General features: G+C 51.9%; 2 protein-coding genes across 3 annotated transcripts in view; both read left to right on the forward strand.

The window, feature by feature from the left end:
• The window catches only part of ELK1 (ETS transcription factor ELK1), a 14,694-nt gene extending 882 nt beyond the window's left edge, over positions 1-13,812 (forward strand). Inside the window, exons 2-6 of one of the 2 annotated variants that reach the window (XM_059385574.1) lie at positions 7,326-7,599; positions 10,057-10,506; positions 11,142-11,588; positions 12,251-12,352; positions 12,437-13,812. In XM_059385574.1, coding sequence (XP_059241557.1) covers positions 7,390-7,599; positions 10,057-10,506; positions 11,142-11,588; positions 12,251-12,352; positions 12,437-12,535 — 1,308 coding nt within the window. In that variant the 5' untranslated portion in view covers positions 7,326-7,389 and the 3' untranslated portion in view covers positions 12,536-13,812. The remainder of the gene's footprint in view (positions 1-7,325; positions 7,600-10,056; positions 10,507-11,141; positions 11,589-12,250; positions 12,353-12,436) is intronic. The other variant, XM_059385575.1, reaches the window with a different exon arrangement.
• Positions 13,813-18,250: 4,438 nt separating this feature from the next.
• Positions 18,251-23,932, forward strand: CFP (complement factor properdin). Its single transcript, XM_059385573.1, has 9 exons — positions 18,251-18,399; positions 18,481-18,631; positions 20,086-20,261; positions 20,712-20,882; positions 21,015-21,206; positions 21,404-21,577; positions 21,784-21,975; positions 22,132-22,243; positions 23,701-23,932. Exons 1-9 carry the CDS (start codon positions 18,336-18,338, stop codon positions 23,864-23,866), a joined length of 1,398 nt encoding a protein of 465 aa, XP_059241556.1. The 5' UTR covers positions 18,251-18,335; the 3' UTR covers positions 23,867-23,932.
• The last annotated feature ends 1,419 nt before the right edge of the window (positions 23,933-25,351 follow it).

Genomic DNA, 25,351 nt, shown 5'->3' on the forward strand with positions numbered 1-25,351 from the left:
GTAGACTATTGCCCCAGTCCCTGGGATTCTCCCTTCCTTTTAATAGTGGGTCAGATCAGTGCTTTTTATCTCCTCATTTTCAGTAGCCTAGTCCATGGCCTCGTTCTCTTCTTTTAATTGGTCTGTGTGATGGCTTTTCACCCCATCTACTGTGGTACAGTCAGTATGCCTTTCTGCTCCCCTTGCACCACCCCAATAAGATGAGCCTTTGCACTCCCCCACCCCCGCCTTTGCAGCGGATCTGTTCATTGGCCTCCCTGCTACCCATGTGCTTGCATTCAGGCACACACCCCCATGCCCTCCCCTGAGTCCAGTGTGCTTCGTAATCCCTCTTCCAGGAGGGGGTTTTATTTCGCCCCTCTTTTCCTTGTGATGGATCAGTCCATGCCTTCCCTGCCCCCCCATCAGTGGCTCCTCCCTTGTGCTTGTTGAACCCAGGGCTTTTTTACTCTAGAATACACCCCCCTCGTACACATCATTAACTGCTAAGACTGTCTGTCTCCTTCCAATAAGTGGGTGTATCAGAGATAGTGATAATGCCTTTAGGCGCTAATGTTTACTGAGTGCCTACTAAGTACCTGCCAGAGAGCTTTGTGTCAGTGAGCTCATTGAATCCTCACCACAACCCTGGAGATAGGTACCCAGGAAAGTTTCAGCATAGGGGGTTCAATACGTCATTTGGAGGTAAGTACACAGTTAGGCTGCCCCTCAGAACACAGACTAATTTTTGAGGCTCCCCTCTCTCCCATCCCACCTGAGACCCCACTCCCCAAACACCACATTACTTGTCATCTCCAAGCTTTTGTTTTTGCCATTCTCCCCGGGACTGCAGAGCTGTCTCCATTCTACACCTTGTCTCAGCACCCATCCACCCCCAATCACAGCAGCTTATGACCTGAGTGACTTAACCACTTTCTCTCTGCCTCCGCTTCCTCATTTCTAAAATGGAGGAATCAGAACCAGAACCCCCTCCAGTGTGAAGCATCCCAGGGAGTTAATAAAACAAGTCACCTCCCTGACCTCACCTCCTGCACCTCATCCTCCCACCTCTGTGCCAGCCACACTGAGCTCCTCACTCATTCCCAGGTGCAGCAAATGCAGTCCAGCCTCAGGGCCTTTGCTTCGGCTCTGTTTTCTGCCTGGAACGCTCTACCCCCAATCTTTGCATGATTGGGTTCAGAGCTCTGATCAGATGTCAGCCTGTCCCTGACAATCTGAACCTGCGTATGTAGCAGGCCTCAGGTCCCTTCTTGGCTTGACTGGTCCCTTTGCCCTCGGTCGCTATCAGACACACCGTGTAGTTTACCAGTTTATTGGCCCTCACCATTAGAACAGGAGTCCCATGAGGGCTTACAGTTTCTTGTCCACTTATTTATTGCTGGGTAGATATACCTAGTATATAGTAGCTGCCCAATAAGACTTTATCACATGAATGAATGTGAAAAATACTATTTTAGACAGATCAGGGTTGGGAAGATGGAGATGAAGAGGGCATGGGAGAGCTAGTTAAAGAAGCTAATTGGGACTATTCATTCAGCCAACACTTAGCACCTACTGAGTACCAGGCACTCTTCTAGGTGCTGGGGATATGGCAGGGAACAGAACAGGCAGAAATTCCTGTCCTTGTGGAGCAGACGTTTGCTAAAAGTAGGGGAGATGGACTATATAAATAAAACAGTAAGTAAAATTAGATAGTATGTTAAACAGGTGCTAAGGGGGAAAATGAAGTAGGGAAGACAGGGAGAGAATATTAGGGTGGTTGAAATCTTGGGCACCGGGCAGGCCTCCTTTAGAAGGTGACTCTTGAATTAAGGTCTGAAGGAGATCAGGGAGGAAGCCATCAAGTCTAGGGGCAGAAGGACCAGCTGGTGCAAAGGCCCTGAGGTGGGATTATGCCTAGTGCATTCAAGAAACATGGAGAAGGCCATTGTGGCTGGGGCAGAGTGGAGGGAGGGAGGCAGGCAGGAGACAAGATTAGAGCGGTGATGGGAGCCAGGCGGTGTAGGCCATGGTAATACATAAGGTTGGAGAGTGAGGGGATGGAAACAGCTAATACATGAGGTGAGAGCTAACATTTGTCCAGTGTCTACCACATGCCAGAGAGATTTTTCTAAGTCCTTTACATATATTGGCACTTAATCTTCACAAAAGCCTTTGAGAATCATGTATCTGGAGGATATTTTGCAGATGCAGAAACAGACCCAGAGAGGTTGAGTAACTCACCCAAGGACACACAGCTAGAACAGGGCAGAGGAGCAGGAGACCAGAGAGCCAGAGAGAAGGGCTTTGCAAGAGCAGACAGGTTTATTTGGCACACTGGATCACACAGAGGAGGAATTCATTCTGCCCAGGAGATAGGAGAACCTGAGGACCGTAAAGAGTTCATCAGGTGTGAGAAGGGGGAAGGGTATGTGCGTGTCCTCAGAGATGGGAACTGAGTGAACTCACAGTGCCCATGATGCAGGGTGCCAAGCTTGTGGGCACTTTAGTCTTCATACAAAGGCCCTTCCCACAGATGTTCACGTGGCTTGCTACCTCCCCTCCTTGAGGTCTCTGCCAGCATGACACTTCCTCGGGGAACACTCCCTGCTCACCCCATGGGAAACACCATCCCCGATACCCTCGAGGGTCTTGCCTCTCCGTCTCACTTTAGAAGGAGCTGCTCTTGTAAAGCACTGAGACCACTGCCTGCAGCCAGGCTGCCTGGGCTTGAACCCCAAGTCTGCAAACTTCCAGCTGCATAATGTGGGGCAGGTGACTGAAGTCTGCGCCTATTTCCTCCTCAGGAAAATGGGAGGATCATAATAACGCCCGCCCCCACGGTGTTGCTGTGATGATTACATGAGTTAAATGATGAAAACGGTGTGTGATACACAGTAAGGGTTGTATGACTATTTTCAAAATTCTCATCATTATTCATAGTGTGCATGTAGGTGTCTAACAGGCCTCTGAAATCTCCTGAATTGACCTGACCTTGTCCCAACCCCTGCTCTCCTGCTGTGCTCCCATCTCAGAGGGTCCCAGGTCCATCCTTCCAGGCACTCAGGCCACACACCTAGAATCCCCTTTGATGATGTCTCTCTCACTGCCCCCCACCCCGGCCCACCGCCATACTGTTTGATCAGCAAGTCCCACTCACTCTCTTTCCACATTTCGTCCAGAACTCAGCCATCCCTCCCCAGTTCCACTGCAGCCGTGGCCATCACTCACTTGAACGGTCACCATAGCCTCGCCAGACCCTCCAGCCAGTTCTCCTCACAATAACCAGAAGGATCCAGTTAAAGTCCAGGTCATGGCCTGTTGCCCCTCTGTTCACAGCCCTCATGTGGCTCTTCTCTCAGAGTCAGAGTCCTGGCAGGGCCCACAAAAGCCTTACTCAGCCTGGCCCCCATAACCCCTCTCTTCTCACCTCACTACTACTTTTTGGACCCGTACTCCTTCCTCTCTGATCTTGCCTGACACCTTGCTCTTCCTCTGACCTGCCCTGCGCGCTCCCGCCTCAGGGTCGTTCACCCTAGCGGTGTCCTCTGCCTGGATCACCCTGTTCCCCGGGTCATCGCTGACCTGACTCGCTCACCTCATTTAGGTGTTTGCTCAAATGTCACCTGCTCAGGGCCTACCCTCCCCTGACCACCCTTTTCAGAAAGAACCGCTTCTTCCCTGCCTCCTTTTTTCATAGCTCTTCTCACCGTCTGACTTACTCTTTGACTCATTTATCTTCTTCCTTAATTGTCTTCCCCACTGAGATGAGAATTTTGTTTTGTTCACTGCTGTATCCCCACCCAGCCCCCAGCCCACAGTAAGCACTCAAGAGACTGGTTGCTAAATGAATGAGACAAAGAGACGTAAATACACCTGAGTGAGGCAGATTACTAGGCCTCTTCTGAGGGGTCAGGTGGGAAATAAAATAAACAAAACATGAAACCCTGTGTGCTGTCAAGGCTTGGAGCAAACGGTCAGATATTACCTTAATTAGTAGGTCTGATCACGGCTGGAAGAGGATCTGGTAACATTGCCAGTCTTGGCCACCAGGAGTCACACTGGACTCTTTGTGCCTCTGAGACAAGCAAGTCTTTGAAGTCAACTCAGTAAAGCCTCTGATGACAGGACTCTCAAATGTGGACACTTTCATGGCTTTGTGATTTGTATAATGGCCTAAAACTGTGTCCGCCCAGTGAACTTCAAAAGAGCTCAGACAAGAGAGACTCATGCCGATCATATTGTATATTTCATTACAGATTAAAGAATGAAGGATGGTTCTTTAAAACCTGGTTTGGAAGGTCTTATTCTTAACCCAACAGTCCCAGCCTGTGAACAGGCGATTGATGAAAGCTTGTTCCTTAAGGAATAGGAAGCTCCGTGTTCATTTCCAGTTCACCGTCCAGTTCAGCGAAGAGAGCAGTTTTGGGGTTGGGTGGGGACGTGCTGAGGGAACAAGGTCGGAGCAGTTTAGCCTAACAGTTTACATGCTTAGATAATGGGAATCTGACTGCATGGGGTCCAAATCCTGGCTGTGCCACTTGGGCTCCATGGCCCATAGGACGTCATCTGGACATTTTGTATCTTAGCTCCCTCCTCTGTAAATTAGCGATGATAAAGAGCGCCTACTTTCCCAGATTTGTGATGAAAGATACATGAGTCAGTACTTATAAAAATAGCAGTACAGGTCTGCATGCCCTTATCCAAAACCCTTGGAACCAGATGTGTTTCAGAATTTCAGATTTTTCAGATTTTAGGAAGGTAACAAGGTGCACATACAAAATGTTACATAACGCCCTCAGTAATCAGCCACATTCAGATTTATGTAGCAGAATGTAGGAACAGTCAGCACTGAGTGAGGATCACTAAAGACCGGAAAGGACTTCATTGATTTCCAATCTGGTTTTGCTGCCCAAAGGGTGATAAAGAAGTTTTCTGGGGTTTTGGGTTTTTGGGTTGTGTTGGTTTTTTTTTAAGATTTATTTATTTGAGAGAGCAAGCTCACACATGCACAAGGGGAGGGCAGAGGGAGAAGAAGAGTGAGAATCCCCAAGCAGACTCTGCGCTGAGCCCAGAGCCTGATGCATGGCTGGATCCCATGACCCTGAGATCATGACCTGAGCCAAAACCAAGTGTCAGGTGCTTGTCTGACTGCACCACCTGGGCACCCCAAGAAGTTTTCTGTTTTTAGAGTTTGGGGGATTTTGGAATAGCAGATAAGGAATTATGAATAAATTGGAAACTAGATTCTATTAAAAGCTTATCATATTCCAAGCACATGATATCTAATCTGTAGAATAACTCTGTGAACTTGGTATTATTAGTATCCTATTTTACAGGTGAGCATGTTATTATCCCTATTTTAAAGATGGGAAAGTTGAGGCACAAAGAAGTTAAAGAATATGCCCAGGGTCAGGGCCCCTGGGTGATTAAATCCATTAAGTGTCTGCCTTGCTGCTCAGGTCATGATTGTAGGGTCCTGGGATCAAGCCCTGCATTGGGCTCCCTGCTCAGTGGGAAGCCTGCTTCTCCCTCTCCAACTCCCCGTGTTTGTGCTCCCTCTCTCGCTGTCTCTCTTTCTCTGTGAAATAAATAAATAAAATATTTGGGAAAAAAAAGAGAGAGAGAGAGAATATGCCTAGGGCCACACTGCTAATAAGTAGCAGAACAAGGATTCCAGTCCTGGCAGTCTGGTTCTAGAGCCTGAGTGATTGTCTGGTAGGCCATATTGCCTGATTGGAACAATACCAGCCAAGCATTATGAACTCAGCAAATGTTAGTTATTGCTGTTACCAAGAAGGAGGACCGAAAGGGATAGTAACAGGCCCAAGGAGTGCAAAGTTGACAGAAGAAAGCAGGCATTGAGTTTCAGGAAAGCTTAAGAAAGGCTAGGCTCCTGTGGCTGGGACTGGAACGATGGGGAAGACTTCTAGAGAGAAGAGAGCAGCCCCACATGGCATGAACAGCTTTTGCGAGGGGCTGGCAGAAGGAACCTCCTGGAAAACTTGATATTTAATGTGGCAGAGATTGCAAATGAAAACGTTCAGGTGAGGGAAACTATGCTAGTTTTCTACTCCTGCTATAACAAATTATTGCAAATAGAATTGCTTAAAGCAATGCAAATTATTATCTTGGCACTCCAGAGGTCAGAAGTCCAGCCCAGCCGCACCAGACTGAAACCCAGGTATGGGCGGGGCTGCATTCCTTTCTGGAGGCTCCAGGGCAGGATCTGGTTCCTGCTCATGCAAGCTGCTGGCAGTATTCAGTTTGTTGAGGTTATAAGATTAAGGTCCTTGTTTCCTTACTGATAATCAGCTGAAGGTCGTTCCCACCTTTTTGAAGCCACCATATTCCCCCAGCTTGAGCCTCAGTCTTCCATCTTCAAAGCCAGTAAATGGCAGGTCAAGTCTCTCTCATGCTTTAAATCTCTCCTGCCTCTTCTGTCATTGCAGCTCTCCAAGCTCTCTTTCTGCCTTTTGCTTTTTTTAGTAAGAGTTCCTGTGATTAGATTCAGCTCACTCACATAATCCAGAACAATCTCCCTAAGGTCCGTACAGTAGTACCCCCCATCCACAGCTTTGCTTTCCGCGGTTTCAGTTACCCGCAGTCAAGCAGAAGATGGTTCTCCTGATCTGTCATCAGAAGGTCAGTGGTAGCCTGACACTGTGTCTCAGTGCCTACATCATTACCTCATCTCGTTATACGAGTATTTAATCATCTCACATCATCACAAAGAGGAGGGTGAGTACAGAACAATGAGATATTGGGAGAGCACATTCACAACTTTTATTCTAGTATATTGCCATCATTGTTCTCTTTTAGTATTAGTTATTGTTAATCTCTTATTGTGCCTGATTTATAAATTACATTTTATTGTGTGTATATGTATAGGAAGAAACATAGTATATATAGGGTTTGGTACTGTCCGCAGTTTCAGGCATCCTCTGGGGGTCTTGAAACATATCCCCTGAAGATATGAGGAAACTACAGGAACCATAAGTTCACCTGCAAAGTTCCTTTTTCCATGGACGTAACATAACATATCATAGGTTCCAGGGATTAGGATGTGGACGTTTCTGAGAGGGCCATTATTTTGCCTACCACAGTGTGCCCTCTGGACCCCCAAAATTCATGTTTGTCTCACATGCAAACTACATTCACACCATCCTCTTGTCCCCAGAAGTCTCCTTCCATGATGGGGAGTCATCCAAAGCCAGGCTGAGGGCACATAGAATTTAGTCTGAGGGTGTTTAGGGAATGATGGTGCTTTGAGAACAGAAGCAGAGACAAGATGGAAAGAAAGGACTCCTCCTCCTGCTGACCTTTGCTGCCTCCTGTGTTCACAGCCTCTCAGCTCTGAGCCGTCTGCCCTCCAGGTACCCCTGGGATGGCGTGAGCACCCCGCCAGCGATGGACCCCTCTGTGACGCTGTGGCAGTTTCTGCTGCAGCTGCTGAGAGAGCAGGGAAACGGCCACATCATCTCGTGGACCTCACGGGATGGCGGTGAGTTCAAGCTGGTGGATGCTGAGGAGGTGGCCCGGCTGTGGGGGCTGCGTAAGAACAAGACCAACATGAATTATGACAAGCTCAGCCGGGCCCTACGTTACTACTATGACAAGGTAAGGCCTCTGGGACCGGGACTGGAAGCTGCCGACATTTATATCGGTTATTTCATTTTCCTGTCTTAATTGTCATAGCGATAACTTTGAAAACAGAGTTTACTGTTTTTTACCCTACCCTGTCATACTCTCAGACCAATGTTGGGCACCCCAAATATTTATCTCAGGTATTTTCTTTTTCTTTTCTTTTCTTTACTTATTTGAAAGAGAATAAGTGAGAGAAAGACCATGAGCTGGGGTGGGTGGGGAGAAGCAGACTTTCCCATTGAGCAGGGAGCCCGACACGGGGCTCAATCCCAGGACACTGGGATCCTGACCAGAGCCGAAGGCAGTCGCTTAGCCAACTGAGCACCCAGGCACCCCAGTCTAAGGTATTTTCTCTCTCTTACTGCTTTATGGATGAAACCTTCATAGTAATACTAATACCCCTACTCACCCCTTTTCTGAGGTCCCCAAGTTCATGCTGTTCCACTACTCCCCCCACAACATTTCATTTTCTTGCCTTATTCCTATAGCTAAAAATTTGGAAAACAGTATAATAATGACTTCCTTATCCTATCTCCTAGAACTGGACCAGTCCTGGACTCCTCAGTTATTTCATTATCTGCTATTATTCCAGAATAAGAACTCCAGAATAATCTTATTCCTAGCATCATAATGTCCATGGCAATATTATACTAACTTTTCCTTATCTCATCCTCTAGAATAGTGAACGCTTTTGTCAGTTCTTTTCTTCTCAGACCTCCAGAACAACATGTATAATGCCAGCTCCACACACCATTCTCGTGCATTCTCAAAGCAACACTGGCCCACCCCACCCCAGCTTTTATTATTTTATCCTCTTATGCCTATATCTAAAATTTTACATTTTCCTCATCCTCTCAGATTCTTAAACAAGTGCTGGATTTCCTGTCCCTCACAATAGACCAGTTATTTCATTTTCTTCTTTATTTGAAACTTCCAAAGCAATATTAGTGAATATTCCCTTTTCATTCATTTTCTGAGAAATAAAAACCTACCCTGTGAAATACCTGACCATCATTAAAATGTCTCTACGGAGCCCTGGTGCCCCCCAGATGCCTTTTGTCCCCCAGAACAGTCCTGGACCTATGCTGCACACCGTAAATCATCATAGCATTCATTCCATTCTCATATTTTATTCCTTTAGCTGAAACCACCAAAACAATATTGAGGCCACCTCATTCTGTGCCCTGAGACCACCACAGCATTCCTGAGACCCTCCAGACCTATCCTGAAATATCTCAAACATGGTCTGCGATCTACCCAGCCAGCCTTGAGATTCCCTCCAGTGCTTATACCAATATTTTAATGCTCCTGTCTGGTTGCTGTCAGTCACTTCATTTTCTAATTGCCTTAGCTTAAACCTGTACCACAATATTTTTTAACGTTTTTGAAGATGTTATTTCTTTATTGAGAGAGTGAGCAAGTGAGGAGGAGGAGAGAGAGAGAGAGAGATTGAGAGCCAGCCCATGAGCGGGGTGGGGGGCAGAGAGAGAGAGGAGGAAGCCAGCTCCCTACTGAGCAGAGAGCCCAATGCAGGGCTCGATCCCCAGACCCCGGGATCATGACCTGAGCCACCCAGGCACCCCTTAAACCTGTACCACAGTATTAAGAATGAGGCTCCTCAGTTACAGTTAAGTCCAGAAATAAATTATGACAGCTCAGAAAAAGCCCCAAAACAAAAAAGAATAAGGCTCTTCAGCCTGTCCTCCCTAGTAACCTTGCCCTGTTCTGCCTCTCTATTAATAGCTTTAAATAATCCTCTTTATTAATAATTCACTGCTGCATTCTTCTCTATTAATTTAGTCTCTAACAGTATTTACATCAGTTACTTCATTTTCCTGTCTTACTGCATCAGCCACACTCCCCAGCTGTCCTGGCAGCTACTCCCAAGGCCTGGCCCTGTTAGCCCACAGACTCTCCCGGTTCCAGGAGCCAGGAGAAAAGCCTGTCCCTGCACTGGCTCCCCTAGGTGGGGCCTCTTGTGGAGAGGTGCTACAGGGTGTGGGGGTGTGCCTCTGAGGAGGGAGATGAAGGTGGAGATGAAGAGTGACGGGAAGACATGGAGAGGGATGGATGGGAAGGAGACATGGAGGGAAGGGCAGTAGACTAAAGAAAGAGTTGTGGAAGGGAGAAGAGGGAAAGGGGAGAAAATGGGAAAACTACAAGAGAGGGGAATCACAACAGCAAGAGAGGTAGAAACAGAAGGGGGGGAAGAGAGGAGCCCCCAAATTTTGAAAGATGTGGGTAAGAAATGGGCTGGGGGGGTGCCTACTTGGGGGAAGATGTGTTAGTGGAATGGTGTATAGGTAAAAAGCCAGGAGAGGGGCAAGAAAGACCCTAGGAGACACCCCTCCGCCCCCTCTTCCATACCCTCCCTCCACTGCGGCCCTCTCAGAATTCTAAGGCCCTTTATCCTGTCTCCTCCCTTCCCAGAACATCATCCGCAAAGTGAGCGGCCAGAAGTTCGTCTACAAGTTTGTGTCCTACCCTGAAGTTGCGAGGTGCTCCACTGAGGACTGCCCGCCCCAGCCCGAGGTGTCTGTCACCTCTACTGTGGCAAATGTGGCCCCCACTGCTGTACATGCTGCCCCCGGAGACACAGCTTCTGGGAAACCAGGCACACCCAAGGGTGCAGGAATGGCAGGCCCCGGGGGCTTGGCGCGCAGCAGCCGGAATGAGTACATGCGCTCGGGCCTCTACTCCACCTTCACCATCCAGTCCTTGCAGCCACAGCCACAGCCACCCCCTCATCCTCGGCCTGCCTCCGTGCTCCCCAACACCGCCCCTTCGGGAGCAGCAGTGCCCCCATCTGGGAGCAGGAGTACCAGTCCCAGCCCTTTGGAGGCCTGCCTGGAGGCCGAGGAGGCTGGCCTCCCTCTGCAGGTAAGGACTGGAAGATGGAAATTCAGTAGGAGGGCGGGTGTACAATTCCCAGATGAGGAGGGCTGCTGGCAGAAGGGACATAGACATTCTATTTAGATACCATGGAAGGAGAGACACACAAGTTCCCTGGGAGAAAGGCTTGGGGAGGAGAGCCGTGCAAGTACTAAGAACGGATTTGTTTAATGCATAGGTTCTCTCAGCTTAGCATTCTTCAGAATCACCTGGAGGGCTTTTGAAACGACAGATTTCTGAGGCCCATCGCCCCCCCCCCCCCACGAGTTTCTGATTCTGTGGATCAGGGGACAAGCACGAGAATTTTTTTTTAAACTAGTTTCCAGATGAGGCACATGCTGTTAGTCCCTAAAGCAAAGTTTTGAGAACCACTGCTTTCATGAATGAGGGCAGTATCCCCAGGAGGCCCACCCTTAGGGGAAGCCCTGTCCCGCAGAGAGAAGCCTCCCCAGAAGCAGCCTCACATCCTCGGCAAAGCATCACGTCCTGCTGGTGGACCTGTCTTGACGTGTAGTCACGCCCCGCCCCGTACGAAGGACAAGTCCTTCCAAGACAAGTCCTTGGCTTCACTAGCCCAGCAATCCTTACGCGCCCCCTCTGCCCGCCCCCCCCTCCTCTCCCAGGTCATCCTGACCCCACCCGAGGCCCAGAACCCTAAATCAGAAGAGCTGAATGTGGAGCCCGGGTCGGGCAGGCCACTGCCCCCAGAAGTGAAAGTGGACGGGCCCAAGGAAGAGTTGGAAGCCGCAGTCGGTGGGGAGGCGGGGTTTGTGCAGGAAGCCGCTAAGGCCGGGCCGGAAGTCCCTCCTGCGGAGGGCGTGCCAGCCCGGCTGCCCGCGGTCGTCATGGAGACTGCAGCGCCGGTGGGCGGCCTTCCGGCTCCCACTGCTTCCAGCACAGAGATTGCTCAGCCTCAGAAGGGCCGGAAGCCTCGGGACCTGGAGCTTCCACTCAGCCCCAGCTTACTGGGTGGGCCAGGACCCGAACGGACTCCAGGATCGGGAACTGGCTCTGGGCTGCAGGCGCCGGGGCCAGCGCTGACCCCGTCCCTGCTACCTACGCACACATTGGTGAGTGCCTGTGAAGGGGTGGGGCGGGCAAGGGAGGAGCTAGACTGGAAGGGCCAGTGCAGTCATCTCTGGGTGAGCGGGAGGGTGGAGCCTCCGAGTGCCATTGACTAGAGGGGCAGGGCTTGATTAATGGGGAGGGCGGGGAGGGCGAGCTGGTCTCTAGTTCCCCGGGGCAGAGAGTGCCTTTTGGAATGATGGGCAGGTCTCGGGGGCTTTGTGGGCGGGGACCGAGAGGCCTTGGGCAGGGCAAAACTGTTTCCTGGGTTGGGGCATGGCTTGGGGATCCTGCGTGGGGCTTTTCGGGCTGGGATTTCCTTAGTGGGTTTCCTGTGAGGTGTATGAGTTGGTGGGATGTAAGAGTTGGAGGTAGATCCTAAGCTGATGGGATGGTGATGTGTGAGGTTTGAGAACAACATGCGGATGGGGTCTTGTAGGTGGTCTCGCCCAGTGAAGCTGGAGGTGGGCTCTCAGGAGCTGGGAGGGGTTGTCTGTAACATTGGAGAGGTGTCCTGGGCTTAGCAGTCAGGGGGTAAGCCTGTGCACTTTGGGAGGGTGAGCTCAGAAGGCTGAGTGGGAAATCTGGTGGGACTGGAGCCAAGTTCCTTCCATCTTCCCACACCTGCTCTCTACTCACTTGAGCTCCAACCACCCCTTCCCTGCAGACCCCGGTGCTGCTGACGCCCAGCTCGCTGCCCCCCAGCATTCACTTCTGGAGCACCCTGAGTCCCATTGCACCCCGTAGCCCAGCCAAGCTCTCCTTCCAGGTAGGATCCCCTTCCCCCATGTCGGAGAGGGTGAGAGACCCCAGCATGGCCCCATGCGTGATCTTTCCCTATTTCTGTCCCCAGTTTCCGTCCAGTGGCAGCGCCCAGGTGCACATCCCTTCCATCAGCGTGGATGGCCTCTCAACCCCCGTGGTGCTCTCCCCAGGGCCCCAGAAGCCATGATTACCACCACCACCACCACCCCCTTCTGGGGTCACTCCATCCATGGCCCTGAACTTCTCTCCAGCCAGCCGTCTCAAGGAGAAACATAGTTCAGCTGACAGACTTGTGCTCTAGTTGTGGTGGGGTAGGGATTCATAGGAAAGATCTTTTAGTAACCCTTCCACAGGAAACATACAACTTCTCTCTTCTTGGTCAGTTCCCCAGTGGCCGCCCTTACACGTCTCCTACAGCAGTGGTGGGGACGGTTTATTTATTTATTTTTTGAAGGCCACTGAGAGGAGCTTGGCCCAACCCTTTTGAGGGTTTGGTGAGGACATCTCCCCCATCTCCACATTTTCTCCCAAGATGAGACAATCGGGGTCTGGCTTGAGAAGGACCTTTCTTTATTTATTTCTCAGCCGGCCCTTGGAAAGCTGAGGGAGCCCTGTCTCCATTTTGGGGTGTGAGTGGAAAAGGTAGCTTGTTGTTGTTTATTATTCCTGGCCACACCCAATGACCCAGGAAGAATTTGTGCCATTCAGCAGTTTGGGAATCTTGGCCAAGGAAAGACTCACACCCTTGAAGTAGGAATTTCCACCACCACCATCCCCCCCAGATACCACCTTTTCGGCAGGGGAGGAATGCCCCTTTTGTTCTCCTCCCCCGAGAAGCCATTCCTGTGTCTGCCAAACTCCTGGGGTCCTGCCTGTTACCTCCCAATGGAGGGTTTTTTTGGGGAGTTGGTTCCCGTCTGGGGGACCCCTCCAGCCAGTACTCCAGGTCTCCTTGTCCCCCACCCCTTGCCATTTTGATAGTATAATCTATTTTTAAACAGGGCTTTTCAATAGGGGAGAGGAAAGCATCTCTTCCTATATCTGAGATGGGGTGGGTGGGAAGGAAGGGATTGGGGGGGGAGGGTCTTCCTGCCACCCCCAAGTGTTTATTTTTGATACCAAACGTGTATTTTCAGCTCCCTCCCTCCCAGCCCCCCAATTTCCTGCGGGCGGGTACAAAGGACCCTTTAAGTGTCCCTGGAGTTGGGAGGGAGGAATGGGGGACATAAATCCTGTCCTATCTGAATTCCAGGCTGGAGAGGGTGGGTTCACAGGACTCCTGGGCTCACCTCCTGTCAGCACCGGCCCAGCCTGGGCCTGGGGACCTGGGGGTTGGTGATTTGGGGGACGGTGCTACACCTGTCTCCACTGTTTGTTTTACTTCCCCAAAAATGGATCTTTTTTTTTTCTAAGAGTCCCAGAGAATGGGGAATTGTTCCTGTAAATATATATTTTTAAAGGTGATGCTGGAGGCTGCTAGCCTTTTTTCCCCCGAAGCCATTGGGACTGACTGTGACAGGCATGAGCTTCTGTGAAAGGCAGCGAGGGTGTGAAATTGACCGTGAGAGAGAGTGTGATGGTGTGCATGGGAGACTGCAGACTGGTAGCCCCAGTGTGCGAAGAAGAGAGAAGGTGTGGAAAGCTACGACTGCGTGTGCATGTGTGTGTGAAGTCGCGCACGTGTGTGTGTGTGTGTGAAGTCGCATGTGTTTGTGAGTGGCAGCTGTAACCACAAATGACACCAGGCCTATGTAAGAAATGATGGCCCTGTGCCCGAAAATCACTGTGAGACCGAGTCCGGATTAAGGTTCAAAAGTCTGGAGGTATGTGGGACGTCCCGTTTAGGCACAGGCAGCGGGAACGGCACCCCCGACACCGTCTGACAGGCTGATGGTGGTAAGCAAGACAGACTGAGTGACCAGAACAACATGTGGTCCCGTATGGGCATGAAGGTGTGACCATGAAGATGGTCAGGGACCAGGTGCCAGCGAGAAGGTTGCCTATAAATAAGCAAGTGACTGCGTTTGGGAGATGGATGGTGTGTGAAACTTCATGCAAGGCTGTCGTAGTGACTGAGGTCCTGGAAGCCTTGTGGAAAAGAGCTGTTTGTGTGAGAGAAAATGGCTGTGAGGTCCAAGATCCAAGAATGCGTGACCGTGTGTGTGAACACCGTTCATGTGAGACTGGCAAGACTGTGTGAGAAACTGAAGAAAAATTGGCTCTGACGGAGGGGGAGCATGAGGCTGTAAGAGTGTGTGTGTGTGTGTGTGTGTGTGTGTGTGTGTGTGTGTACCTGAGACCAGTGGCAGATTGGTTACAGTTACTACTCCAGTCTGGCCCAGAGGTTCAGGGACTGGGACAGCATGAGAGAAAAGGATGGCAAGGCCGAGTGACTGAAACAGTATGAGAGACCACATAAGTGTCTGAGTGAGAGCCAAGGAGGAGCCTGGTGCCACGTGAGAGAAGAACCAACAGCCGAGCAGTGTGGGCACGTGTGCAGGTATGCGAAACATGTCATGAGGGACTTCAGTGGGACGCCTTATGTGAAGACAAGACCCTGGGATTGGGGGGATTGGTGTGTGGGAGAAGTGGGTGAGGCCCTAGTCGTGTTCAAGTGTTGCTGCTGAGGAAACGATGGCGTAAAGGACCAAGGCCAACCGGCAAGACTGTGTGAGAACCTCAGAGCACTTGGGAGTTAGTGACCACAGATGGCAGAGGCTGACTGAGGAAAAGTGACAACGATGGTGAATAGGCGGCCGAGGCAGTGGCTGAGAGATTGGTTATGTGGGGGTGCGTGTGAATGTCTCTGCAAGACACTTAGAGGCCATAAATGAGGCCTGGGTGTGCCGCTCGCCACTTGAGATGTGAGATGAGGTGACTGAAGCAGCGTCTGAGGCGCTGTGTGATGGTGTGTGCGTGTGCATCTTAGCTTCCACCAGGGACTGTGGGTGTGCGAGATGGGGGCCTGGGTGAGAAGGAGTAGGAGAGGTGGTGATTGAGTTCGTGTGCGAGAAAGTTCCCGAGAGACCAGCAGGGGCTGTAAATCAGGGACTGAGTGGTAAAAACATCTAAAGGCGTGACTGCATTTGTGTGTGTGTAAGAAACTGGTAAGAGATGTTGGTGATCGTGGCTGAATGAGGGAGGCTGTTAAGACATGAGCATGTGTGTGTGTGTGTGTGTGTGTGCGCGCGCGAGACACTATTAGTAGGAGACCGGGAATCCATGACAGAGAAAATGACACGAGCGTGGGACTGAGGGCCAGTCCAAGAGGCTGTGGGACTGAGTATGTATGTGAGTATGTATGTGAGCCTGTTCCTAAGCCTCCTGGTAGAGGCTGCAGGTCCAGAATTGTGTGTGTAACTGTGTTAAGGAAGAAAAGTAAGAGAAAATGACCAAGACCAAAGGAGACTGTATGAGAGACCACGGATCGAATGTGCCAGGCATGGGAAAAAAGCCACTTCCTGCATTGGTCTCTCCTCCTCCAACCACTGGACTGTCCTCTCCCAGTTCTCCAAAATTTGAAATTCTGGAGTTTCCCAGGGCCTCACCTAGGATTCTCCTCCCCGTCCAGTCCCAGCACTTGAGACACAACTTGATCCCCCACCGGTGGCGCCCACATTTTTTACCTCCATTTTTGACTCTTCTTTGTCACACGCATCGGACTCTCTCTAGAATTTTGACGAGTGGTTTATCTGTCCAGTGCTTGATTATTGAGCCTGGCAGACCCAGCAGTTACCAAACCAGACACAAACCCCTGCCCTTTGGCAAGCAGGTGTTTTAGTGAGGCCAATGGACAAGAAACAGATAAGTATGTCATCATCAGTGCAATAATTTCATGAGAAAAGACTTGGCTCATGCTGTTTAGATAAGAAATCTGCAGTCATTTCATTGCGCAAACATAGGGAAAGAAAGCACCAACAGTTCTCTTCCCACGGGGAGTTCTCGGGGTATACCGTTTAGGTGCAAAGGAAGTATTGATTTTAACATTACCGGGGCAACCAGTGATTAGAAAAAACAGCCAACCAGAATCACAGGTTTCTGGGGGAATTTCTTTCCACAGGATAACACAGCGCTGAGGTCTAAAGTCTTGGAATCTTAACAAAGCCCCTTTGTTCAAAGCGTACTTCCAAAAACACGCCTGTCTGATCAGGAAACAGTACATGTGTAATGGATACAGATGTCAACACACCTTATCGCCCCATAACGGCAGACCAAAATTCTTGAAAAAATTATCTTTTAACAACCTGACCAAATCAAAGTCTATTACTCTGGGCTAATTTACAGAACAGTACCTCACCCTCCACGAATGCAGAGCAAACAAGACCTTGCCTTCCTAACTTTCTTTGACTCCTTTTTGTTCATTAAAGAGATTCCTGGTTTTAAAGTGAGCTCTGGAGTTCCACTCATCAGGGCTAATAAGAAACAAGAAAAGAGGAGGCTCCTGGCCAGCTCAGTTGGAAGAGCATGCAACTCTGGATCTCAGGGGTTGGGAGTTCGAGCCCTATGTTTGGTGTAGAGATTACTTTAAAAAAAAAAAAAAGAAAAGAAAGAAAAGAGTGGGTCCGTGGAGCTTGGTTTTACCTGCATGGAAAGGGGCTAAAGAGGACTGAACAGTAAAAGAAGGAGCACTTAGCATCATCTTTACAGATGACGTCTACAAAGAATAAGAAGTGTCAGTGGCTAGAATGGCTCTTGAAGTGTGTCTCCCAGACCAGCAGCAGCAGCGTCCCCCCAGGAGCCTGTTAGAAATCTTTAGAAAAAAGAAAGAAAGAAAGAAAGAAAGAAAGAAAGAAATATACATTCTCGTGTCGTGCCCCAGACCTACAGAATCAGAAACGGGGGTCGGGCGCAGCACTCTGTGATTGGACATACCTTCCAGATGATTCTGAGGCACACTAAGGTTTGAGAGCCCCTGCACTACAGAGTGACAGGGGTCCCATACAAAAAGGGTAGCTGGGGAAGGCCTCAAGAGTGGGGACATTCTGTGTCTGTCTCTTTTAGAGCATAAGCCCCTCGAAGGCCAGGATTTCTGACCGTCTTACCATCTGCTCTGTCCAGTGCCAGGAACAGCATCTGACACCCAGTAGGGGCTTAGCAGGTATTGAATGGAGTTTTTTAACACACAGCACCTACTGCATGCCAGGTACTGTTCTGAGGACTTAAAAAACCTTAAACTCCCAATCTTTGCAACGAACTCTGCTGTAGGCTGGCGGGGAGGGGTTGTCCCCATCCCCAGTTACTCTGAAAGAACACAGCCAAGCTGATTCCCTCCCCCAGGCCAGTGGGAGGGGGTGTTCCCAGCTGGAGCCCTGGGACAGCCGAAATCCCCAATTCACTCTCAAACCCTCTCCCCACACTCTTTTCAGTTCCCCTTCTCACTTCCCCCGCTGCTGACCTGCCCTGCCCTGGCTGACCGAAGGCAACCTCACTCTCAGGAAAGGGGATGAAGCAGTGATCTCGCTGCCTGCCCCACTCAGGAGCACCGCACTGAGCTCCTTTCACCCTTGTGAGGTTGACCCCATCGTGGTAGAGACCGCATTTCCGGGGGGGGGGGGGGGTGAGGCTCAGTGAGGTTCAAGCAACTTGCCCAAGGTCACACAGCTGGGAAGTTTATGCTCCATCTCCTCTCAGTAAGAATGTGCCCAGGGGACACTGATTGAGTGCTAAAGATATGGTGCGCAGGGCGTGTTTGCTGGGGATACAGTGACCAGCAAGATCGGACCAAGAGTGAGACAGGAAGTTGGTGGGAAGCAGGAGGCTTCAGGGCAAAGGTGCCAGTAGAAAAGTCGGAACTGCTGGGACCCTGCATGGTGCCCTTCGCACCGCCGGGCCCCCCCCCCCCCCCCGCCTCCCCCGCCCCCTCCATTCCCAGCTGCCCTTTACCCGCCCACTTCCTCCTGGTCCAGTTCCTCTTTGCCACGGATCCCAGAGCCAGGTCAGTCTGTACAAAGCCAGGCCTCCTCCCCGGTAGGGTGGCAGTGCTCAACATGGGCATCCGGGGACACGTTCCTCAGCTGCTGCTGCTGCTGCTCATCCTGCTGCCGGCCACAGGTGAGTGCAGGAGGGTCCAGCTGGCCCGCAGGGGCGCCAGGACTCATCACACCGCTGACCATGTCCCCCACCCTATTCCAGACTCAGCCACCGTATTCTGCTACACCGAGTATGAGGAGTCCTCCGGCATGTGCAAGGGCCTCCTGGGGGGAGGTGTCAGTGTGAAAGACTGCTGTCTCAACCCTGCCTATGGCTTCCAGGAGCCTGGCAGCAAGCTTTGTCAGGCATGCAGGTGAGGGGGAGCCTGGGGTACAAGGGCCACCCAGAATTGGGCCCTCTCCTTCTCTGGAGTTTCCAAGGGTGACTCCAAGTCTCCAATTGCCACCAGAGCTTGGGGTTTCTCAGCCTTGGCTCTACTGACATTGAGGGCCAGAAAATTCTTTGTTGTGGGAGCCTGACCTGTGCTTTGCAAAGCCGGTGTTTTGCAGCATCCCTGGCCTCCCATTAGACGCCAGGAGCAACTTCCCCCAAACCGATGGTGACAGCCAAAACCCCCCAGATATTTTCAAAACCCCCCCCCCCCCCCCCCGCTCCAGGGCAGAGTCACCCCTGCTTGAGAACCACTGCCATAACTTACATTTACTGAGCCCCTCCTGCCTACTGGAAGCATTGCAGAGGTCAGGCATAGTTGGAGGATTTCTGAGGGTGGCTTTAGGCTCCTAATCATGATGCCAGCCTACATGTAATGAGCCCTTACTGTATGCCAGACATGTTTTCCCACAGCTTAGCATATATCCCAGATACACCATGGGAGTGGGGAGCTTGAGGGTTTTGGAAGGCAGCCCCGGACCCCTAGTAAGGTCAACAGTTGACAGCTATTTAGTATTATGCCGTGCATGGAGCCAGGGAGAGATCTGGAGTATTTCTCTTCTTTTTTTTTTTAATTTTTTAAAAGATTTTATTTATGTATTTGACAGACAGAGATCACAAGTAGGCAGAGGGGCAGGCAAAGAGAGGAGGAAGCAGGCTCCCTGGTGAGCATAGAGCCCGATGTGGGGCTCCATCCCAGGACCTGAGCCGAAGGCAGAGGCTTAACCCACGGAGCCACCCATGCGCCCCTGGAGTATTTCTTTTCTTAAATTTTTTTTTTTTTTTCTTGAGAGAGAGCAGGAGGAGGGGCAGAGGGAGAGTTTCACATGCTCAGTGTGGAGCCTGATGCGGAACTCCATCCCACGACCCTGAGATCATGACCCGAGCCAAAATCAAGAGTTGGTTGCTCAACTGACTGAGACAGCCACCCCCCGCCGCCCCAGGTGCCCCAGACCTGGGGTATCTCTGACAGGGTCTCTGAGCTCACTGGGACCATGGCTCCTATTAAGAAGTTTCCATTTGCCAGCTACCAATCATGGTGGTGGCCTGGTAGGTTTCTGAAGCAGTTATGGGCCCTTAGTCCTACATTTGCTTACTGCATGTCTGGAACTAGCCTTGGGGGACTTCAAAGGGTTCCAGGTCCCCAATCATGAAGGTCAGTGGTATTATTAAGTACTTACTGTGTGCCCTCCTCTTCCCGTTCGATCCCCAGCATCCCTGAGGGGTAGGTGCTCTGATCAATCCATTCCACGTGCATTTATCCTGCACACCCGCCTATGCCTGCCCTCACCCTGCAGTCCCGTACACCGCCCACCCCCCCCCCCCCCACCCTGGCCAGCTCAGGCTAGGGTAGCACACGTGTGCTCCCCTCGACAGGCTCCCACGATGGTCCCAGTGGTCTGCATGGGCCCCCTGCTCGGTGACCTGCACCGAGGGATCCCAGTTGCGGCACCGGCGCTGCATAGGCCACGGTGGGCAGTGTGCTGAGAAGGTGGAGCCTGGAACCCTGGAGTGGCAGCTGCAGGCCTGCGAGGACCAGCCGTGCTGTCCTGGTGAGGAGGCTCAGCGAGGAGGCCGAGCACTGTCAGTTGGCTGGCCCTGGGAATTCACAGTCAGGGCAGGGGCCCAGAGGGTAGGACCACGCCATCTGACGTTTGCGAAGTGCTGAGGAAGAGGCCGGTGGGGTTGGAGGAGAGCTGTGGGAAGCAAGGTCCAAGGAGAGACCCTCCTCCCCCCTCATCCTTGTGGGCCATGGTGAGGACACTGGCTTTTACTGGGTGCTGGCGGGCAGAAGAGAGATGTGATCTGACTCCAGGTGTGACAGATCCCTCTCACTGTCCGGAGGAGGGCAGATGGTCTGTGGTGAGGGCTGAAGCAACAGGACCCACGGGAAGGCAATGGCGGTGGATTGTGTGTGGTGGAGGACGTGGGGCACACAAGGAAGCAAGGACCCCTGAATGATGGCCCCACTTCCCTCCTGTCCCCTCTCTTCTCTCCCACAGAGATGGGTGGCTGGTCTAACTGGGAGCCCTGGACGCCTTGCTCTGTCACCTGTTCCAAAGGGACCCGGACCCGTCAGCGAGCATGTAATCAACCTGCCCCCAAGTGTGGGGGCCACTGCCCAGGAATGCCACAGGAGTCTGAGGCCTGTGATACTGAGCAGGTCTGCCCCAGTAAGTGAAGGTCACTGATGCAGGCACCGGGGACGGGTCTGGGGGGTTACGGCAGGGAACTTCCAGGGTGGGAGGACTTCAGCACACTGTGACCATACTTGGTGTCTCCCCACACCCCCTATCCCACTACAGTACATGGGGCATGGGCCGCTTGGGGTCCCTGGGGCCCCTGCTCAGGGTCCTGCAATGGCGGACCCAAAGCGCCTACCCAGAGACGAAGCCGCACGTGTTCTGCACCTGAGCCCTCCAAGGAGCCTCCTGGGAAGCCATGCCCAGGGTCGGAGCACGACACCCGGCCCTGCTCCAGCCTGCCACCCTGCCCAGGTACACAGGGATGAGGCCCCTGACACTCTGTTTTTGATTCAGGCACAGATGCTCTGCCGTCTCAGGGGACAGAGATCTTCTAGCATGTGATCATGGAACGCTTCAGTTTGGGGCAGTCTGCTTCAAGGGTCTAGAGGCTGAGGCGGGTGGGGGATGGAGGTGGCCTTTCTTCTCACACCTATCCCCCACCCCCACAGTGGCTGGGGGCTGGGGGGCATGGGGCCCCATGTCCTCCTGCCCTGTGACCTGTGGCCTGGGTCAGACCCTGGAAAGCCGGAAGTGTGATCACCCTGCGCCCCAGCATGGGGGCCTCCCCTGTGCTGGTGAGAACACTCGAACCCACATCTGCAACACAGCCGTGTCCTGCCCTGGTCAGTAGCTCGAGATGTGCCGTCTCTGTGCCTAAGCCCCTCACCCACCCCTGCTGCCCGGTTCCCACTGCTGATGCTTTGTTCCTGCCTCAAATGCCCCCATTCCCAGCCCCAATGCCTCGGCCCCCATCTCTCCTCACTGCCACCCCTTACCCCAGTCATCATTCCTTCCTCCAAATCCCCTCACTGGCTCCCTGTCTCTGCAGTGGATGGAGAGTGGACCTCCTGGGAGGAGTGGAGCCCCTGCACCCGTAGGAGCGTAGGCAGTATAAGCTGTATGGAGATCCCAGGCCAGCAGTCACGCTCGAGGAGCTGCAAGGGCCGTGATTTTGGTGGCCGGCGGTGCCCCGGGGAACAGCAAGACATCCGTCATTGCTATGACATCCAGCGCTGTAGATGTGAGTGCCCCCCACAGACTCCACTGTGAGGATGGGGCCGCCTATGTAGCGGCGGGGGAGGGGGTTCTGCCTTTCCCTTGAACCCCGTGTCCCTGCCACCTCTTTCCTTCTCCCTCTCACCACCCCACTGAGACCTCTCACTCTGACTCATTGCAGTGAAAGGCTCGTGGTCGGAGTGGAGTTCTTGGGGACTGTGCATGCCTCCGTGTGGACCCAACCCCGTTCGCACCCGCCAGCGCCGCTGCACGGCTGAGCTCCCCAAATTCGCGTGAGTCAGGGGGCAGAATGGGGGCAGAACGTGCCCAGGAAGGGGGTCACGAGATCTGTATGTGAGCAGTGAGGGTGGGAGAGTCAGCTTAGCTCCCCACAACCAGGACATCTGCCACTGGGTCTAAGGTGCCTGCCTTGAGAAGTATCCTTTATCTACCTCCTGCCCAAGAGGAGAGACACTGAAGAAGCAGCCGAGAAAGAGGCTCCTGAGGGGAGAATGGGTGGCCTCTGTGCCCTTCAGGAAGTTTCTCATTCAGTCCCTCAGCCAACACGGCCACTGCATAGTCCTTCCTGTGACTATGCACTCGGCCCTCTTGGTTACCTACACTTCCATTTGCTCCTTTGGTCACTCAGGCCTTGGTCCACTTACTCATTCCTTCAGTCCCGCCGCCTCTCACTCAACGTCTCACCACCCCGAGACGCTTGAGGCCTTTTCCACAACAGTTGCAGACACAGAGAACCCAGGTCCTGTGGGTTCCCTGAGGGCTCCTGGTCAGCAGGGCCCTGCCAGAAGGCAGATGCAGAGAGATGGTACAGGGAAAGGGGGCTGACACCCTGCCCTGGAGTGAGGAAGCTGATCCAGTGTCACCCTGCAGGAAGGGGTCAGGAAAAGCATTCCCAGTGTCAAGACTGTGTGAGCAGAGTCCTGGACCCTGGTGACCATTTCCCAAAGCTGGTTTCCTGGTGGCCCAGGTGTTAGAGAGCAGAAAAACACTCACTCCTCCCTTCTTTATTTCCACATACGTCAAGCCGCTAGATGAAGTGGGAGATTTTAAATTCATGGAAGGTCTGCCATCTGGGAAATAGTCTCCAGCTCTAGGGTTTCTAGTGGGTCCTGAAGAGGAGTTAGAGGTGTTGAGTGGAGGCAGGAAGCACTTGACAGAATAGAGAAATGAATGGATTTGATTGAGGGAACGGGGGTGAGAGTGAATGAATGGAATGCTTGTCTTGTGGGAGGAACAAGCCAGGCACAGACCATTCTGGATGTGGGACTAAGTCTGGATAGAGTGGAAGAGAGAAAGATTGGCTTGGGGCAGGCATGTGGGCCGCAAAACAAGGCCTTGAATACCAGGGCAAGGCATTTTGTTTTGTCTTGTTTTTTTCCCCAGTGGGCAATAGGGCGAGATGTAAAGGGATTTGGAGGTAGGAGAAGGTAGTTCTTGTTAACTAATAACAATTACTAGCATTTATTGAGTACTTAACTGTGTACCAGACACCACCCTGTGCACTTGACCAAAATGAACTCGCTTATCCTCACTTAGCCCAGTAAGCTGGGTCTTATTATTCTTCCAATTATTCCCATTTTTCAGATGAGTACAGGGAAGATAAAGAAATTGCCCAGTATCTCATAGCTAACTAATAGTGTTGGACACAGTAGGCACTCAATAAGAGTTTGTCGAATGCATTCTTGCCTTCCTTGAGTTTCTCCCTTCCATTCCCCCTCTAATGCCCCAGGCCCACCATTACCGTGGTCGAAGGTCAGGGTGAGAAGAACATGACCTTCTGGGGGACACCATTTCCGCGGTGCGAACCTCTGCAGGGACAGAGGTTGGTGGTGGAGGAGGAACGGCCATGTCTACACGTGCCTGCCTGCCAAGATCCTGCGGATGAGAAGCTCTAACACCTCCCTCTCCCACTCTGAAACGCTGCCCTCCCAGACCTCAATAAATGGGCCACTTCCCCAGGAGTGGGACAATAGCATCTTCTAGGCCAAAGGGTACAGCACAAGCAGGGTCACAGTGGCTTGTTGTGGAAAACAGTATTTTCCACTGTGGTCATAGTTTGGCAGAAGTGAAGTGGAGTATCAGTCCCTGTGCCGCTGCCTTAGCTCCAGGGTCTGCCTCCCCCACCCCCACCCCTTGCGCAGCATTGCGGGGCGTCCAGCACGTCCCTCTGCAGAACTCCGGGTCACAGGTTTTCTGGTTGGCTACTCGCCCTGGTGGGCACTTTCTGATTGGCCGGCATGCCTAGGTTCCCACCCGCCGGAGCCCCTTGGCTGGCGGGCTCCGCATCAATCAGGCACCGAGCAGAGGCGGCAGAGGCGTGGCTAGGGTTGGCACCCAGCCGCGTGAACACCTGCACCCACCCACTCCCAACAGCCCAGATCCAATGCCGCAATTAGCGGAGACCGAAATGGGGGTGGCGGTTGGCCGGGGGTGGACCGAGGAAGTGCCTGTGAGGTGCTCTGAGCTGGGGCGGGAGCGAAGAGAAGCCAGAGTCAGCACCTGCCAGAAGGGGCCCCTGAGACAAACCCAGACACAGATTCCTTTAGTATTTGTGCATTCATTCAACACTTTATAGCGTCTACTGTATACTAGGACGAAGTCTGGGCATCTGGGGTGGAGGAGGACTGGTAGAAGGAGAGGACATGTGAGAGAGGGAACAAACTCAGAATATGCGATCCTTTCGTTGAACATTTTTTTCAACACTTATCAACGCCTACTGTATACTAACAATAGTGCTGGACCTCATGGAGAATAGAGGAGTCAGAACAGCACGTGTCTCCACAGTGAAGGGAACAAACCCAGACACTAATGCTGTTAGCATTTGCTCATTCAGTGCTGCACTAATTAGCATTTACTGAACACTTAGCCCCTCATGATGAGACAAATCACAAGAATCATCATAGTTATGGTATTAGCTAATACTTAGAGAGTACTTACTGTGTGCCTGGTAGTGTTTTAGGTTGCACAGCATGAATTCATTTACTCCACAACAAGCCTATGAGGGTCGCTATTATCGTTATTCCCATTTATAGAGGAGTAAACTGAGGCACAGAAAGGTAGCAGGCTGGACACTTGAAGCATGATGTGTGGTGTGAGAGGAGGGACCCCTCTGTGGAAGAGTTCAGTTGGGAGATGAGTGACACCTGGATTCTGTCAGGGTGCTCACTTCTCTGGGTCGATTCCCCCCATAAGATAGGTCAGTTGATGGGTCATCTTGGGAGGAACGAGCTGAAAGGGAGAGGGTACGAGAGGTACATGTCTATAAGACAGTGGAACTTTGGGCATCATGAAACATATCTTTGTGTATGTGTGATATGCAGATCGATAGGTCTGTGCAAGAATTAAGGATGCATTGAGTGTATGTGGAGTGCGTGTAAAGT

This window comes from Mustela nigripes, chromosome X, assembly GCF_022355385.1.
Source record: "Mustela nigripes isolate SB6536 chromosome X, MUSNIG.SB6536, whole genome shotgun sequence".
Classification (NCBI taxonomy): Eukaryota; Metazoa; Chordata; class Mammalia; order Carnivora; family Mustelidae; genus Mustela; species Mustela nigripes.

What these genes read in the sequence shown, in the direction of transcription:
- CFP (XM_059385573.1), top strand. Translation starts at nt 18,336, where the DNA reads ATGGGCATCCGGGGACACGTTCCTCAGCTGCTGCTGCTGCTGCTCATC. An exon ending in CAGCCTGCCACCCTGCCCAG is followed by an intron (nt 21,207 to 21,403) that starts GTACACAGGGAT and finishes CCACCCCCACAG; the next exon opens with TGGCTGGGGGCTGGGGGGCA. An exon ending in GCTGAGCTCCCCAAATTCGC is followed by an intron (nt 22,244 to 23,700) that starts GTGAGTCAGGGG and finishes CTAATGCCCCAG; the next exon opens with GCCCACCATTACCGTGGTCG.